The following is a 17,185-nucleotide window of genomic DNA, read 5'->3' as shown; positions in this document are numbered from 1 at the left end:
CAAGGATTGGGGGGTGGGGTGCGCACCTCCCAATCCTTGAAAGGACGGGGTTCAGGGAGGTTCAAATCCCCCCACACAAAGTATCAATATACCAACCGATTAAGCTAAAACAACCGTCAAATTACACATTTCCCAAGGTTTCAAGTCAAAACTACAAAAACTATGACATGTGAATGACATAACGACACCCACAAAAGAGAGCCACTGAAATCTAATCTAAACTAGACTGACCAAACAGCATCTTAAAAAAACTAAAGCACCCCCCTGCAAAATTATATTGGATCCATCCCTGGAATAAAGCACAAGAAAATTCTTGACTTAACGTCATCCTTCCTTTCATTTCACAGTAGCATGAGCTTTCCACCTCAGGTTACGAATGTCAAGTAGATATCACAGCTTCATCCCATGGACCGTGTATGTTACTACAAACGAACACAACAAAAGAAACTCGCTCAACAATGACGACGACATTTAGTTTGTTACTACAAACGAACACAACAAAAGAAACTCGCTCAACAATGACGACGACATTTAGTTTGTTACTACAAACGAACACAACAAAAGAAACTCGCTCAACAATGACGACGACATTTAGTTTGTTGGGAATGGACAGCATTTCAATGCTTTCGATTATTGATGAAGCAATTCTAATCATATAGTTGCAGCGAATGAGCGAAAACACTTTTGTTCGGTTACATGCAATGGCTTAACTAGCGCATTTGTTCAGTCTTAAATAAAGGATTATTGATAAGGCCTTCGGGTGCAACACTACAGTAAAACTAAAATTTACTGCAACATTACCGTACAATGTGTAACACTACAGTACGATATGCCACACTACTGTACAATATGCAATAGTACGGTACAATATACAACACTACGCTACAATATACAACACTACGCTACAATATACAACACTACAGTACGATATGCCACACTACTGTACAATATGCAATAGTACGGTACAATATACAACACTACGCTACAATATACAACACTACGCTACAATATACAACACTACGGTACGATATGCCACACTGCTGTACAATATGCAATGGTACGGTACAATATACAACACTACGCTACAATATACAACACTACGCTACAATATACAACACTGCGGTACAATATACAACACTGCGGTACAATATACAACACTGCGGTACAATATATACAACACTACGGTACAATATACAACACTACGGTACAATATACAACACGTATATTATACAACACTACGGTACAATATACAACACTACGGTACAATATACAACACTGCTACAATATACAACACTACGGTACAATATACAATACTACGGTACAATATACAACACTACGCTACAATATACAACACACTACGGTACAATATACAACACTACGGTACAATATACAACACTACGCTACAATATACAACACTGCGGTACAATATACAACACTACGCTACATATACAACACTACGGTACAATATACAACACTACGCTACAATATACAACACACTACGGTACAATATACAATACTACGGTACAATATACAACACTACGGTACAATATACAACACTGCGGTACAATATACAACACTACGGTACAATATACAATACTACGGTACAATATACAACACTACGGTTTATGCAATACGGTTATACAACACTGCGGTACAATATACAACACTACGGTACAATATACAACACTACGCTACAATATACAACACTACGGTACAATATACAACACTACGGTACAATATACAACACTACGGTACAATATACAACACTACGCTACAATATACAACACTACGGTACAATATACAACACTACGGTACAATATACAACACTACGGTACAATATACAACACTACGGTACAATATACAATACTACGGTACAATATACAACACTACGGTACAATATACAACACTACGCTATAATATACAACACTACGCTACAATATACAACACTACGCTACAATATACAACACTACGCTACAATATACAACACTACGGTACAATATACAACACTCCGGTACAATATACAATAATACGGTACATTATGCAACACTACAGTACATTATGCAGCACTACGGTACAATATGCCACACTACGGTACAACATGCCACACTACATTAAGATACGGAATAAACATTGATCTTATTAAACGAATTGTTTGAAAGGTTAGATGCACTCTACATCCACTGCTCTTTTCACGACATTCAACATCACGTGACTTACTCTTTATATCGTTGAAGACGAACGAGCCAATAAGGACACAGGAACATCAGAGCACTTTGTGTAAGCACAAAAAATACACCCGCCAAAAGAGATATGGTCAGAACAGACACAAGAGCTATGAGTAGCAAACTCCAAGTCATGAAAGGTTGGCTGCGGGGGCAAAATGTCTAAAACAGTGAGGAGAGCACACTTATGGAGACGAAGAACGAACTCAGTTATTTTTAACAGTGGTAAAAAACAAAAAATCAATTTAATAATGCTTGCTAAAGCAGTTCATCAATGCTTGTTAAAGCAGCTCATCTCAATGAAATAACTCAGCGTTAACTGGACTAAAATCATTGAATTGATTTGATCTCTACAAACTTAAGATGTTGACACACAAAATCTTTTAGTTCTTTCAAATACCATATCTTTGCAGTGAGAATTGACAAATATTTATGCATTTTGAGGTTATGCATGCAGGCTCTTCGACTATACACGGAATATTTCAAATGGTTGGTCATCAAACTCTTTTTGTATGAGATATTTTACAACTAATTGCAATCGATCTTTCATTAACTTAATAAAGTAAACAACGCAAAAAGAAAATGTACCCTGAACATTCTTCTAACGTACGCATTATGTAGTCCACTTTGGCAAACTCACTTCAACAGAAGTATTGTTAATGAACAAGCAAAAATAAACCAACAACAAGCATTCACCAACCTTTAAAGTTTCACGAAACACAGGAAACAACGCAAATATCTCCACAGCAAGTATAACGGTTACAAAAGCATGCCACGACGACGGAAGTCGCGAAGCAAGACACACAGAACCAAATATCGCTGTATTCAAAGATGCCGCCTTCGATACTCTACAGAAATAAAAACATACTGACGTCAAGACATCGGGAACGAGAAAAAAACAATGATGTACGTAATTAACGCTTCGATTTTTAATCATTTTGTATCTTTTGTTTTCGCGCACTTTCTGATTTTTAATGTTGTCTATGGTAGAGCTCGAGGTCTATTATTTTTTGTGCTAAAGTAGATTCGTCCTATGAAGAGGAATCAATGTTGTCGGATTGCGATACCAGCTCGTGGTCTCCGGATTCCACGCTCTTGGATTCGGATTTCATGCTCGTGAATTCCTGATTCCAAAACTTAAATTTTGCTGGATTCCGGATCATTACTACGTTGATTGACTTGATTCTAGATTTATTAGTTATTACGAATTGAATTCCATGTCAAAGTTTTATTTCCTTCAGCACTGACAAAAAGAAACAGAAACTTCTAAACACGCAAGCCAACATTAAGCTTTCGACCTTTTTTAACATTTGTTTTGTTGTAACATATTCATTTGCTGTAACAAATCAACAGCTAGTGCAGATTTTCATATTTAAAACTTACATGGCTCCACTACCTCCATAATCATGCATTATTAGATTCATTCCAAGCATACAGATCTAAAATAGTGCAAACAATATCTTTCATTTAATGATGTTTGAACTAACTGCATGCCAATACTTGCAGAAGTTTCATTTTACCGTCATGGCATAAATAGTATCCGTGCTAATGGAGTCTGTTAATGTTCTCAATATAGGAGAGAGTCCAAATGAGAATGCAAGAAACAGAACAAAACTCTTGAGATCATCTTGCACTATCAAACACGTTTGAATTTTAAGTAAAAATATAAATTCAATGAGCAAATTAGTATTTTTACTCAGGCAATCATGCAAATGATTGTTGGAGGATATTTTATCAAAGTAAACCAGTGACATATCCCCCTTAAAATATTGTTATGTTTCACATATATTATATATTTTGAATGACAGCTGCAGCCCCCTCCTTCCCTTTTGACTGCCCCCCTTGACAGAATATCCTGGCTACACCACTAAAGTAACCATAAACCATTTATGAGAAAACTAAATAACATCATAGTCAGCATAGGCAGTGAGAGGTGGGAGACTGGAGATGGTTGGTTGGCATAAGGCCCAGTTTTTTTAAAGTAACTTTATCTCAAAGCATTACTCTTCAAAATTATTTTTGTAATAGTTTGATTGCATCGACAGATGATAAATTTTCATAATTACAGATGTGGGTGCTGAAAATTTTAGGACCCACATCTGTACATTTAGAACACATTTTAGAACAAGTTTTGGTGGAGATTTAATTAAGGGTTGAGATTTAATTAAGGGACGGTCAGATAGTTTAGGCATCAAAGGTAGTGTAAAGAGTTGAAACATTGCCTAGAAAAAGTCAGTTTAGCTGTACTTCTAGTTTATTTTGCTAAAAATAGGGCAATTAATATGTTTCTTAGAGGGGAGAACAATTTATTTAGGGGGGTGAAATAGGATGTTTCTAGGGGTGGCACTCCCTGCAACACAAAGAAATTCATTTGTAATTGATTGCGATGACGATGTCCTACCTTTCATCTGTGTTCCTTCCCAACTGATAAACAGGTAAATAAAGTAAGAGATCGAGGTCACCATCACTGACATCAAGAACAGTACAGATGGTGAAATACACTCTTGCTTCATGTAGACAAAACACATCACAAACAGACACAAACTAAAACAACAATTCAATAAAATAGAAATTTAGATGTGGCAAAAACATTGAAGTGTGTAAATTCTTTAACAAAACTTAGACAAAGATGAGATCATTGATTTGGTGTAAATGAAGCAATCTATAAGTACTTTTTTGTCAAAAATGAAAGGAAATAGTTAGATGATAAAACACTACTTTATGACATCGTTTTCTACTCAATGCAAGGCAATGAAAGATAAATTTTCAAGAGATGCACAAGTCCACAAAATTCAATGTTGTTGGCCAAGCCAATTGATATTTGTTGAAGAGTGTATATCTAGCACACTCATTACTTACATATCATTAATTTTTGAAGTATGCTAAAAGAAAGATTTATGCTTGGTGTACTTTAGGTTAAAATGGCAATCAATCTATAAATTGATGGTAGACTACTAAACAGTTGAACTAGCTTATTCATGACGAGAATTAACGAAGAGGATGATAGTCAAAGATAGCCTGATTTTAACCTGCTAAATTGTTGTGAAACTCTTCCAGCTTCATTGGAGACAATCCAGAAATGATAGTTTCTCGTGTATACTAAAAATAATACTTTGTTATACGCATCCAATTCAAATCGTAGGCATAATTATCGATCTTTTACCATTCCTAGATTTCACTCAAATATTTACCATTTTTTTCAGTTCATACAGGAAAGATTCGTCAACATAATTATCTGGGTAATTTTGTTCTTCGTACAAGATTTTTCTCCATGGCTTTTTCACCATTATAAGAAATTTTTTCTTAAAAAATAACAGAGTGTGACTTTGCTTGACAGACAGTCAAGTCATCCCACCTGAGATAGCAAAGGTTATAAGGGTGAAATTAATTACTTTGTATGAAGCATGTATATGTCAAAATGCACATTAGCTCAACCAACATAACAGCATAGTTAAATTTCAAAATTCTTATACAAAACCAATGATTTTTTAACAAAAACTAGGCCATTTCGAAAACCCACCAAACAATGACCAGTTCAAATTAAATGAAGATATGATCTTCGCACTTTGCTGGACAATTTAAGCAATCGTCTCAGGACCTGAAAAAATCAGATGACTCAACGGGATCCCGTTGAGTCATCATGCATAAAAACATTTAATGACCAGTTCATTGTATCCCATCTGTCAGAATCATTGGTCAGAATCGATTGCAAATCGGCAATACCAGGGCAATACCAAGCAATACTATCCATTTAACATTATGTACACTACTTCAGTCTTAAAAATATTACTGATAAGTAGTCGTTATGTTTCAATATAACATATAAAGATCTCAATTATGCCATCACAGTCAATTTGTATTCCTAATGTACAAGAACAAAAAATTTTAAAAATACCGTGTTGGCTAAGAATTTTCTCTATAATTCTGCAACGCAATATACACAATTTACTTCTTTACCGACCAAACCTTGTTCATTTTGATGTTAAAAAGAAGACCAATAATGTTATTTCTTTTTAATCGAGCTGCTTCAAAAAGATGAAAATTTGCTGAAAAACAGGGGAGAGCAGGACCCTGGAACGAGCGGCCGAGCGGGGGAAAAACCTCCACACATCATTACCACTGTCATTGCGATGAATGGGAAGTAGGAATTGTAAGGTTACCAAGAAGAGTTTAGGTGTAGAAAAGCTCTAGAATAGTTTACAACAAAATAGAAGTGCCTGTATTTCCGATATTCGGTGATAATGGCGATGTCTGAAGCGCATCGTGAATTTTTAAGAAAAAACAGGGAATATCTCAAACGAAATCTTGAGGTTGATGCTGTTTGGCCACAAATGACGGACGTTCTGGATCGTAACTGCGAAGACAAAATTCGAGCAGAATCCACCCCTGAAGCTCCTACTTTGGAACTTCTTAATTTGATGCATCGGCGAGGAGATGAAGCATTTATATCCTTTAATAGAGCGACACTTAAAGTTCAAAAATGGGTTGGGGAACACTTGGCTGACTTAGCCGGACTTAATGTGAACCATATACTTCCAAATGCCACGCAAAGTACGACATTTTTTATTTCTTATACTGTTATATATTACGTACTGTGAGCTTGTTTGCCTGTCTATTATTTATTCATTCTGATGATAATAATGAATAAGATAAAATTCTCTAGATGATAAGAATGCGAATATCGACTTCACTTACAGACGTTTTAATGAAGAACCATCTTCTTACATATATACAGAAACATCAGAAAGTTTTAAACCTTTTATTTTACCATTGTCTTACTTAGGAGAAACTGAAGAGCCTGGAATGAAAGAGGTCCATCGTCGAATTCTTGTGAGCCATTTGTCCACATTTAAGCAATCACTTAATGTCGCTGAAATGGTTGAAAGTTTATCCAACAATGTGGCGATCACAAGTAGAAATCCTGGTGTCAACATCAGAACTGTGTTGCAAGAGCCATCTATGGACAAAAAAGTGGAAAAGCTTATATGTGATGTGCTTCCGCGTTTAGGGCCTGATGCATTCGAATGTTTTTTCAAAACCTTAGATAAAAATCAGCCGCAACTTGCCCATGATTTGAGGCAGTCAATAAAAGGTATGTAAAAAATGTAACAATTATTACTCCTTAATTTCGTAAAAGCACTATTGCCAATACACATTTAATATAAACGACAACTTTTTTGAAAATAGACATGTTTCGACATCTCATGATGCCATCTTCAGTATGAGTGGAAAGCAGAGAAACTTTGGATAAACGCCGAGTGAAAGACAATCTTTAAGAAACATAACATCTAGTTCTGCTTTCCGTTGTTTGGTTTGAAGCTTTTCAAACTTCCGCAATTCTTATAAGGAATTTTTTCCTTCGTGTATTTTGCAAGCCGATTCATATTCAAAGGGATCAAGGCTCGGAATTTTTCAATCGGGACTTTAAGAAACTCATGACAGAAGAAAAAATTACATTGTTCAACACGTTTAACGAGACAAAGGCATCGATTGTTAAACGTTTGATACGTACACTGAAAGCAAAAATGTGGCGTTACTTTACCGCAAATAAAACGATGAGATACATCGACATGTTGCCCGATCTGATGTATTCTTATAATCATAGTATGCATCGTAGCATCAAGGAAAAACCGATCAACGTTACAAGTTAAAATGAAGATAGAATCTGGCAAAATCTATACGGAGATAGCAAACTAAATAAACATACACATGTGAAATATAAGTTTGATATTGGCGATCAAGTACTAATAAGTAAGACAAAACGAAAGTTTGAGAAGGGGTATTTACTAAATTTTTCAAAAGAAATTTTCACTGTAATTCAAAAAATACCACGTAATCCTCCTGTATACAGGCTGAAGGATTATGATGGGGAAGAACTTAAAGGAACGTTTTATGAAAAAGAACTTCAAAACGTCATCAAGAAAGACGATGTTTACGACATTGAAAAAATATTTAAGAAACGGAGCAGAGGGAGTAATGTACAATATATTGTAAAGTTGTCAGGTTACCCAAATAAATTTAATTCTTGGATACCTGATTCAGAAATACATGTATAAAACTTAACTGTGTGCTTGATCTCTTTCATTTAACAATTTATATCAAAGATGAGCGGAACACACTTTTATTTGACATTACCTAGTAATGCATCTCTGCCTAAATTTCCAGATAATAAAGTTTCAGGTTATCGTGTAAAATTACCTCACGTTGTGAATTTAAATGGTAATTGGGAAGTAGGATTGTATTAAATTACATATTCTCATACATGGTACACGTTGAAAAAAGGTTTGGATACACATATATATGTAACTTACAAATCAGGTCTACCTACTCCGGTATTTGTACTAGTAAAATCAGTTAATGAGACTCTTGACAAAGAAGTAAAAGACAATATCAAATTGAGCTTTGACCCCCGAACAGAAAAAATTAAAGTGCATGTAAGACAGGGTTACAGAATATCATTTAATCAACGAATGTCGGTCTTACTTGGTTTTGGCGGAAAAGACGTAGAGATTTCAAAAACAACCGAAAGTCCTTATGCTTGTGATTTGCACGGATCCGTCATGATGTATGTATATTGCAACATTGTACAACCGCAAGTTGTTGGAGACGTCAATGTAAAATTACTAAAGGCAGTTGCTATTCAAGGAAAATATGGAGACATTGTTTTAAGAACATTCACTAATATCCAATACTTACCCGTGCAAACAAAATCTTTTGAGGACATCGAAATTCTCTTAAGGGACGAGTTAGGAAATCCCATCGCATTTGAACGAGGGAAGTCGATAGTGACACTTCATTTCAGAAAACAATCCTTATCTTATTTTATATAAGAAAAAAAATATGTGTAGAACAAACCGTTATGTTCAATATTATCTCAATCAGCAAATAGGATACGGATCACAACCTGTCTTTAGGGGAGCATCCTGGCAAAAAGGTTATGGGCAGATGGGTTATGGTCTTGGTGTTTTTTTTGTAGATTGGCTAGAGCTTCAATACCTTTGGCAAAAACCGGCGCAAAAGCTCTAGGTAAAATTGCCCTTAATACAGGTGCAAACGTTTTGGGTGATGTTATCTCAGGGAAAAGTTTTAAAAAGTCTGCAAAATCTCGTGTTAATCAAGCAGCAAAGGAAATAGGGAAAAAAGCTGTAAGCCGTATACAACAGTTTGTTCAAACAGGAAGAGGAAAACCCCAGAAGAAACAGGCAAAAATAACAGCTAAAAAGAGAAAAGCATCGTCTTCTCATGTCGTTTACCATTCAGCCAAGAGACATAAAGCAGCTAAAGAAGCAGAAGATATTTTCGGTTAAATATGGAGTTCGATCATCCAAAATCAGCAAAATGTACAAAAAGTGAACTTGATATATTTTTCGTACCCCCAACGCAAACCAGTTTGGAAAAGGGGCAATGGATAGACCATCCACCTGTCTCCAGTGTATCTGAAAGCGGTCCGATTATCTTTTTAGCGCCAGGTACAGAAGATTATGTTGACTTGTCTAACACAATGTTGATGGTCAGAGCAAAAGTAACAAAAGCTGACGGGGGAAATCTCGACGATGGCGCTAAAGTAGGGCTGGTGAACAATTTCTTGCATAGTTTGTTTAAGGAAGTTGATGTATTTTTGAAAGGGAAGCTAGTAACCCAAGTGACAGGAACTTATCCTTATCGTGCATATGTCGATACACTTTTGAATTATGGTCCATAAGCTAAACAATCCAAGCTGACAGCTGCGTTGTTTTACAAGGAGGACGAAGCTTCAAAAATGGAGGTTGCCGACCCAGCAAACGCCAGTCCAAACAAAGGCTTGAAAACACGAAGTACGTTTACTGCGAGAAGTGCAATTGTCGAAATGGGAGGCCCTATATTTTGTAATGTTTTCTTCGGTGAACGCCTCCTGCTTAGCTATGATGATTTGAAAGTGGTATTGAACCGTACCAGTGATGAGTTTGCCCTAATGGCATCCGAGGACGATGCAGTCTTTAAAGTGAAACTGGTGGATGTTTATCTAAAAGTTCACAAAGTTAAAGTGAATCCTAGTAGAGCTATGTCTAACGAAGTTGCACTGAAAGAAAGTCCAGCCGTTTACCCTGTAAGGCGTGTGGACTGCAAAAGTTTCATCATTCCATCAGGAAACCCATCGTTGCAAAAAGATAACCTTTTCAACGGTTTGGTACCAAAATCACTTGTCGTTGGTCTTGTTGCAAGTGCTGCATTCAATGGTGCTTATAAATTAAACCCATTCAATTTCCAGCATTTCAGCGTTTCCAGGGGCGGATCTAGAGTATGTCAAATCCGTCGCGCGACTAATGTTTGAAACTCAAAAATTACCTATTCATATTAGTTAAAAATTCATTAATTATTCTTACTTATTATCGCATTTACTTCGTTTGAAAACTAATGACTAATCCAATGAATATCTCCTTGGTAACCAGATCAGTTGAATTTTAATTGACCTGGAATAACCGACTGATAAGCGGGTGGCTTGACTGGTTCGACGGATAAAGGAGTCTATGTACGCCAAAAACGCTTATTTCATTGGTCAATAGCCAGATCAGTGGACAGTCTGGAATGGTCTCGACTGATAATAAGGGTGGCCGGACGTATAAGGGAGTCCACTTGCTATCGTGTAATTGGTTCGTTTAAATTTTTGTCTTACTGTGATTGGTTTGACCTATTTCGACTGATAGCCAACTGAACTAACATAGTCAAGCTCACTGTCTGAATTGTATGTTTGATCGTTTCATAGTAATTTTCTAAAGCATGATAGAAACTAAACTACAATCAGATGGAATTTATGGAAATCTTTTACAAATTCATATATTCACATGAATGCTGCTTTCCAAACTGTGAATTTTTTCAAGAGGGCGAAAAATTTATGGATGAATTGTAAATGCTTGGCAAAGACGATCTCGCGAGCGACATTTCAGTCATTGATGTTCAAAAGCAAGCCAACATTGTTTTGAGTTTTATCAGCAGAAATTTACATCCAAAATCGTAAGTAATTGACAACTGAAGTGTATGCATGAATGTAATATATCAAAGTCAATTTATGCGAGTGTGTGATGCGATTTATGTTAATATGGCGTATGGTAAGCAGATAGATGCTTCTAAAATTGTTGTTGCCGAAGGAGTTTTAGTTATGATTTCTTTAGTGCTTGGGGAATCGTGACCGTTATATGGCAGCGAAATCCTAGATTCCTGCAAATATATTTCAATGGACAAAAAATCTGTAGCCATAAGGCGCCATACTATTTACTTTATCATAAACAAATGTTTGGGGCTTTTCAGTTTATGATCATTGATCATTCAATCATTAGACAGTTATACTACATATTGTTTAAGATTTGAGAAAACTAACATTGATTACATGAGAAGCTGTTTACTATAACTTGTGATTTTGAGTCTTCTGATCCATGAAGCTTTTTATTTTGACAATTTGACTGGAATGGTATTAAACCTTAGTATTTCACATACATGAAATGTTGTCCCATGTCACATATTGTCCCCTTTTCTAACTGAACACCTCATGTAGAGATGTAAAGTTGTGTTAATCTACGGTTAATTTCTAAACTAAATTATTTCAGATTTACATTTAAACGAGCTTTGATCATATGAAAAGATATTTATCATAACCAGTAAGCATGACACATGAACCAATTTTAACATTCATGTAATTATATAATTAAAGACATGTTGGTTACATTCTGTTTGTATTTGATAATACAATGCTACTAGTGATTGCTATATAGCACACCTTGCAGAAGATAATAGATAAGTGAAATGCCTAATAAACAATTATGGCATTAAGCTGACCTTAACTGCAAATTTTCACTCTGTTAATTTTTGCTTAATCTTTGGCAGAAAAAAATTTTGAGTTTTTTCTCAAAAGGTGAATTTGCTGGCACTGATGTGGAGATGGGTAAAGGGTTACAATAAACTTGCATGGTTTGAAGTCTGAGCTTTTTTATATCTATGAACTGTCACTTGTAGTACCGAATTTCTAACTTAACTCATTACATAGAGGTTTGAATGGGGGTCTCTATGGGGGGTCTATGCCTGAAAAATTGGTAGAAATTTTTAAAGACTATATCTGTTTTTGAACAGCATTATTTTAAAATAAATCTTACGTTCCTAGACATAGACATGCTAATGAGCCATATATTTGGCATGATAATGAGCCTAAATATTTGGCAAAACATTCAAGTATTGTTCACTTCATTATTTTGTGAAAAAAAACGTAAGCAAAATGTATTGTTTTTACGCAAAAACGATGCCCACAAAATACATTTTGTAATGCTCTAAAACGCTGAAAATGGCATTTTTAAGGCTCTGAAATTCATAATTTCTCAGGGGAGAATGCCTCAGACCCCCCCAGTTGCGGAGCGCCTCCGACGTTTTATGACTAATGTTTGAAAAATCCTAGATCCGCCCTTGAATTCTGTATTTAGTCGATTGTCTTTTTGACAAAATTTACTCCACAAGCTGTTAAGTTATAGCTTAGCCAGTGCTCTTAATCCTGGATTGTAGTCTCTTTTATCATGCCTTAACAGTATTCCCTCGTTTTCATAATAGCCGGCCACATATTTCTGTCTGTCCTCAGGAGTTTGTATACGACTCGGAAATCTTGAACTCTCTTGCTTTATACGGAGAAAATAATTCACATATTCCGAAAACAAATCGGAGCTTGTGTTTTCAAAGTGCCAAATTTCAAAAATTTCAATAATCTTATATCCTTTTTCAATAGCTTTCAACACTTCAACTGTGGTAAAAGTACCCCAAAAAGCACGCTCATTTTCCGAATGAGTACACACTGAAGAGTTTTGTACAACACACTGTTTACATAATGGAAAAAAGAGTTTATCCTTTATTCGTGCAGGTAAAATTGGAAGATACAAATTTCTGGGTGCTAAAACTTTGCATTTTATTAGTCCGAAATAATTCGAAATTGTTTCAAAATTCTCGCGAATTATTGTTGGATGACCTATAGGATAAACTTTTGTTTTGTTAACGTAAGGATACAACGATGTAAAATCAACATATTCAATTGTTTCATCTTGTTGGGCATCCCTAAAAAGCTTAAACCCATTGACTCTTCAAACAAAAAAACGCATCGCGTGATTCAAGATTCGTTATAATGTCATTTGTATCCAAAAAATTTTTCATTTTTATCCGTTTCCTTAAGTTTGCAATAGTCATGTTCCCAAATCGTCTTAACCTCGTAACCCAATTGTAAAAGTCTATTTTGTCGTCTAATTGTTTCATCAAATACGTCAGCCATCTGTTTCTCATTAAAAAAGGGATGATCATTTCTTAAATCGTAACAAGATGGGCATGCATGATAAAGACAGCCATAAAAAGAAAATATAATGCTTGTTTCTTCACAAAAGCCGTCGAAATAGTACACTTTACCTTATTCCGGATCTTCAACTTTTTTTTCTCCGCCATTGAGAGCGTGTTGTATTTTGCAGTTAGTTTGCGCAGATACAAATTCAAGCCACACGATAGCGCTTTGAGAGAAGGGTTTATTTAAATTTCGATACATATTTTTCGGTACGATTCCGATTGTGTTTGGTTGAAGATATTTTGACCGATAAATTGCCATTACGGCTGCTGCAATGGTACAATAACAGAATGGATCAACTTTAGTCTCTTTGAGAAATAAATTCTAAATTGCAAACAACATAAACGCAGTATGGTAACGTCTTGAGAGCAGTATTTAGCCACTTCCTTTTTGAAATCAAAGACAAAGTTATTTTTCTTTCGTTCTTCATGCTACGCAATCAATTTAGTGCGATCTTTTTCGAACTTTGAATCAGGACTGTAATATTTAATATCAGGTATCGGGACAACATAATTTTGATTTTCTATTGTATTAAACAAAAACGGAAAGTCAGCTTTGGAAAATTTTGTTTCATCTAGTCCAAATGTTTTAGGAAATTTAGCTAAAGGCATTTGTAAAAAGTTCAGCGAGTCAATTAAACGGATTTGATAATCTTTCACTGTCAGTTGCATAATTTTCTGTCCCGAATTAATAACATGTATATCAGCAGTCGGTCTGTATTCAATTAACCATCTCTGAATGAAAACACCGTCAAATGCCTTAGCATTATGGGCAATTGCTGTAAAACCTTTATGTTCTCTTGAAAATAAGAAGGAACGAAACTCGTTCAATGCGTTGTAACCCTTGAAAACAAATAATGTACCGTCTAAATATTGTGCAACAGCTAAATTAACCACATGTTCTCCGGTTGAAAAATCTGTCTCAAAATCGTAAAATATTAGACTATCATTCTTGGCTTTTGGTTTTTCCGTTTGCATGAAACATAAATGATCATCAAGTACAAACTTATTGCATATATATAACATACAGTTTCCCCACAGCAATGTTCGTTTTGTCTGTCTTTGTCAACTATAGATGAACACATTTGACATCGAAACGACTTGTCACACATTGATGGCAAGTCAACCCCTTTGGACCGACGCAATTTTTTATGACGATTAAAACATGCAATAGAGCGACAATTCTTGAAACAATTCGAACACATATGTTTTTCATCTGAAATCTCAACGCAGTCTTTTTGTGTGCACGTTTTACAGACATTATAACAAGGGTGATTTAAACAATTTTTGAATAACTGAAAGCATTTGTCACAGTAGAAACGTTCACCGTGCAAAGCCGAAAGTTTCGCAGGGTTAATAACATTGTAGTGGTCACCTTCTTTGTATAAAATAAGCTTTTTATTTCGGCGGGGCCCCTCATAAATGACTGTATTTCAAGCATTAAAATCAATAACCTGAATTTGATAATTTAATAGAACCCCTTGAAACTTCGACAACTCCCAGAGTCCACAAGGTCCATAGGAAATATTGGCCTTCTTCTATAATTTAAAGCTTCTCGCTTCTGAATAGCTTTACTCTGCTTAAATTGTTTGAGTTTTGGATTCTTGTCCGCTATGGCCTTTGCAACAACAAGAGCGCGAGCACAGCAGAAATTATCCTTCTTTCGTATAGTAATAATTAACTTTTTAACTAGGCTGTCTTTGCTATAATCTAATACTTTTAAAGAAGTAGAATGTTTTTTACCGGACCCTGTTGGCTGTCTTACAGCAACAACATCAACAGTAAACGACTGATCCAAAGTGATGTTTTCATCACTCTGCAAAACTTTCGTTATTTCGGACATCACTCGGTTTGAAGTCATTTGAATTGCTGGCAACAGTTGCGTGCTTATGGGGGAGTTGAGTTCACTGGAGCGGATCATGATTCGCATTCTGTCTTCTAGAGTTGTGACTAAATCACACGCCTTCTTTACCTGCGTGCAAAAAAAGAACATTTTCTTGATTTAAGCTATGTGAGGGAAAAGCATGAAAATACAGAAGTATTTTCTTATACATGATCAATTGTATTAGCAAAAAGTTCGTTTAATTCCTTAAAAATTTCTTTAATCTTGTACACTTTATCATCTCTAGGTCTTTCCATCGTACCACTGAAAACACACCCAAATGCACCAAACTTTTTCACGTGTTTTTTTGATATCTTCTCCATATTGAAGTGTATTGTGTCTTGGAGACATCAGCCAAACGGTCATCTATTTTTTTCAACAGCTTGAACTTTTGTTCTAGTAGCTTGGCAGTTTTTTTTTGCCAACGTAAGATTTTGCGTAAGTCCGATTTTGGTTTAGCCAATTCTTTCTAGATTTTTCTTACAAGACGTTTTGCCTTCGCATTTTTACGCTCAGCACGTTTCTTCAAACGCAGGTCATATGAATCCATATCAAAACAAATTAAGAAACTACTAATGATCACTCTTGGTAAAGCTAACCTGATGTAAAATAGATCCAACCTTCCCCTTTTCTTATAGTACTTTGCCCCATACAGAGATCGTCATTGCGCATGTCATGATGTAATAAGCAAAAAATAGTTTTGAAATTTAAATTCATACATAGATTATATTGTAAACACATCAAGATTATATGGAATTTAAAAATTTAAAGTTTGTAAATTATGTCTTTGGACATCAGTTTTCTTCATCATCGGATGAATTTTCAACAATTATTTTGGAGCGCTTTGATTCTTCAACTTTTTGTACCATGGTGCTCGACTCTCTTTTGGGCGATGATGGTTTCCAATGCCTTTCATCGATTCGTCAGCCCAATGAAAGAATTAACATTTCTTTTCACTTGCCATATACTTACAGTGAAAGTAAGGTCGGTCAGGATTGTTGGCCGAGTTCGATACTCACAGACATGCAAACACTTGGCACTCGCAGAGTGGAAAACGGTTCGGCTTGAATTCCTTCAGCACATTCTTATCGCACACGTCTATAAGCTGCAAGTACTTTTCTTCGGGCGTGAATAAATTAAATTTTTCTTTGGCGCACTTTAGGAAGATGCGGCCCTAGTTGGAAGTAAAACGTTTCAGACCGCCGTTTTTGCAAAAGCATCTGTGCTTTTCAATAGAAACCATTTTTTTCCTTGGTTCTTTTTTTCTATCTCTAGCTGCAAAAAGTTTGACGAATTAATACAAATGATCTGCAGTGCTTGAGGTTTTATGGCACAATGACTCTATTTTGTCGGCATTTTTTAATTATTTGATTAAGGCTTCTTTTAATCATATTTCCGTCAAAATTTTTTCCCAAGAAAAATACCAAAATAGTAAACCTACAGCTTCGTAAATATGTTGCTCTAGCAGTGCTATTTGATTATAATTACCTCAAGGATTAAGTTTTGTCTGCATTTTTCAACTGTTTGATTAAGGTTATTTTTTATCACATCTCCATCAAAATCCTTTCTCCATATTAACGACACGAAATAGGAATTATTTAACTTTGCAATGCGCAGGTTCTGGCTATGTTTAAGGCTTTGTCCACACTTAGCCGGGTATTTTTCAAAAAACGAGGGTTTTTTTCTGTTTTGGCCTTCCGTCCATAGGTAACGCACGTTTTCCATGACAAATACGTGTGATTGT

The 17,185-nt window shown here is 35.5% G+C and overlaps 1 protein-coding gene, 1 long non-coding RNA gene and 1 pseudogene across 2 annotated transcripts; 1 reads left to right on the top strand and 2 right to left on the bottom strand.

Moving 5' to 3' along the window:
• Positions 1-295: 295 nt before the first annotated feature.
• Positions 296-2,277, bottom strand: LOC124438699. Its single transcript, XR_006946157.1, has 2 exons — positions 2,218-2,277; positions 296-422 (listed from the first exon to the last, which is right to left on the bottom strand). It is a non-coding gene; the product is annotated as an uncharacterized LOC124438699 (long non-coding RNA).
• Positions 2,278-2,291: 14 nt separating this feature from the next.
• Positions 2,292-5,511, bottom strand: LOC124438695 (annotated as a pseudogene).
• A 4,020-nt stretch (positions 5,512-9,531) lies between these two features.
• LOC124438692 (uncharacterized protein F54H12.2-like) lies at positions 9,532-12,987 on the top strand. The gene is made up of 3 exons (XM_046988886.1): positions 9,532-9,786; positions 9,940-10,500; positions 12,964-12,987. Exons 1-3 carry the CDS (start codon positions 9,532-9,534, stop codon positions 12,985-12,987), a joined length of 840 nt encoding a protein of 279 aa, XP_046844842.1.
• The last annotated feature ends 4,198 nt before the right edge of the window (positions 12,988-17,185 follow it).

This window comes from Xenia sp. Carnegie-2017, unplaced genomic scaffold (assembly GCF_021976095.1).
Source record: "Xenia sp. Carnegie-2017 unplaced genomic scaffold, XeniaSp_v1 HiC_scaffold_19, whole genome shotgun sequence".
Taxonomy (NCBI): Eukaryota; Metazoa; Cnidaria; class Anthozoa; order Malacalcyonacea; family Xeniidae; genus Xenia; species Xenia sp. Carnegie-2017.
This window is presented reverse-complemented; position numbering and strand designations above follow the sequence as displayed.

What these genes read in the sequence shown, in the direction of transcription:
- LOC124438692 (XM_046988886.1), top strand. Translation starts at nt 9,532, where the DNA reads ATGGAGTTCGATCATCCAAAATCAGCAAAATGTACAAAAAGTGAACTT. An exon ending in ATCTCGACGATGGCGCTAAA is followed by an intron (nt 9,787 to 9,939) that starts GTAGGGCTGGTG and finishes AAACAATCCAAG; the next exon opens with CTGACAGCTGCGTTGTTTTA. An exon ending in TTTCCAGGGGCGGATCTAGA is followed by an intron (nt 10,501 to 12,963) that starts GTATGTCAAATC and finishes CTTTTTCAATAG; the next exon opens with CTTTCAACACTTCAACTGTG.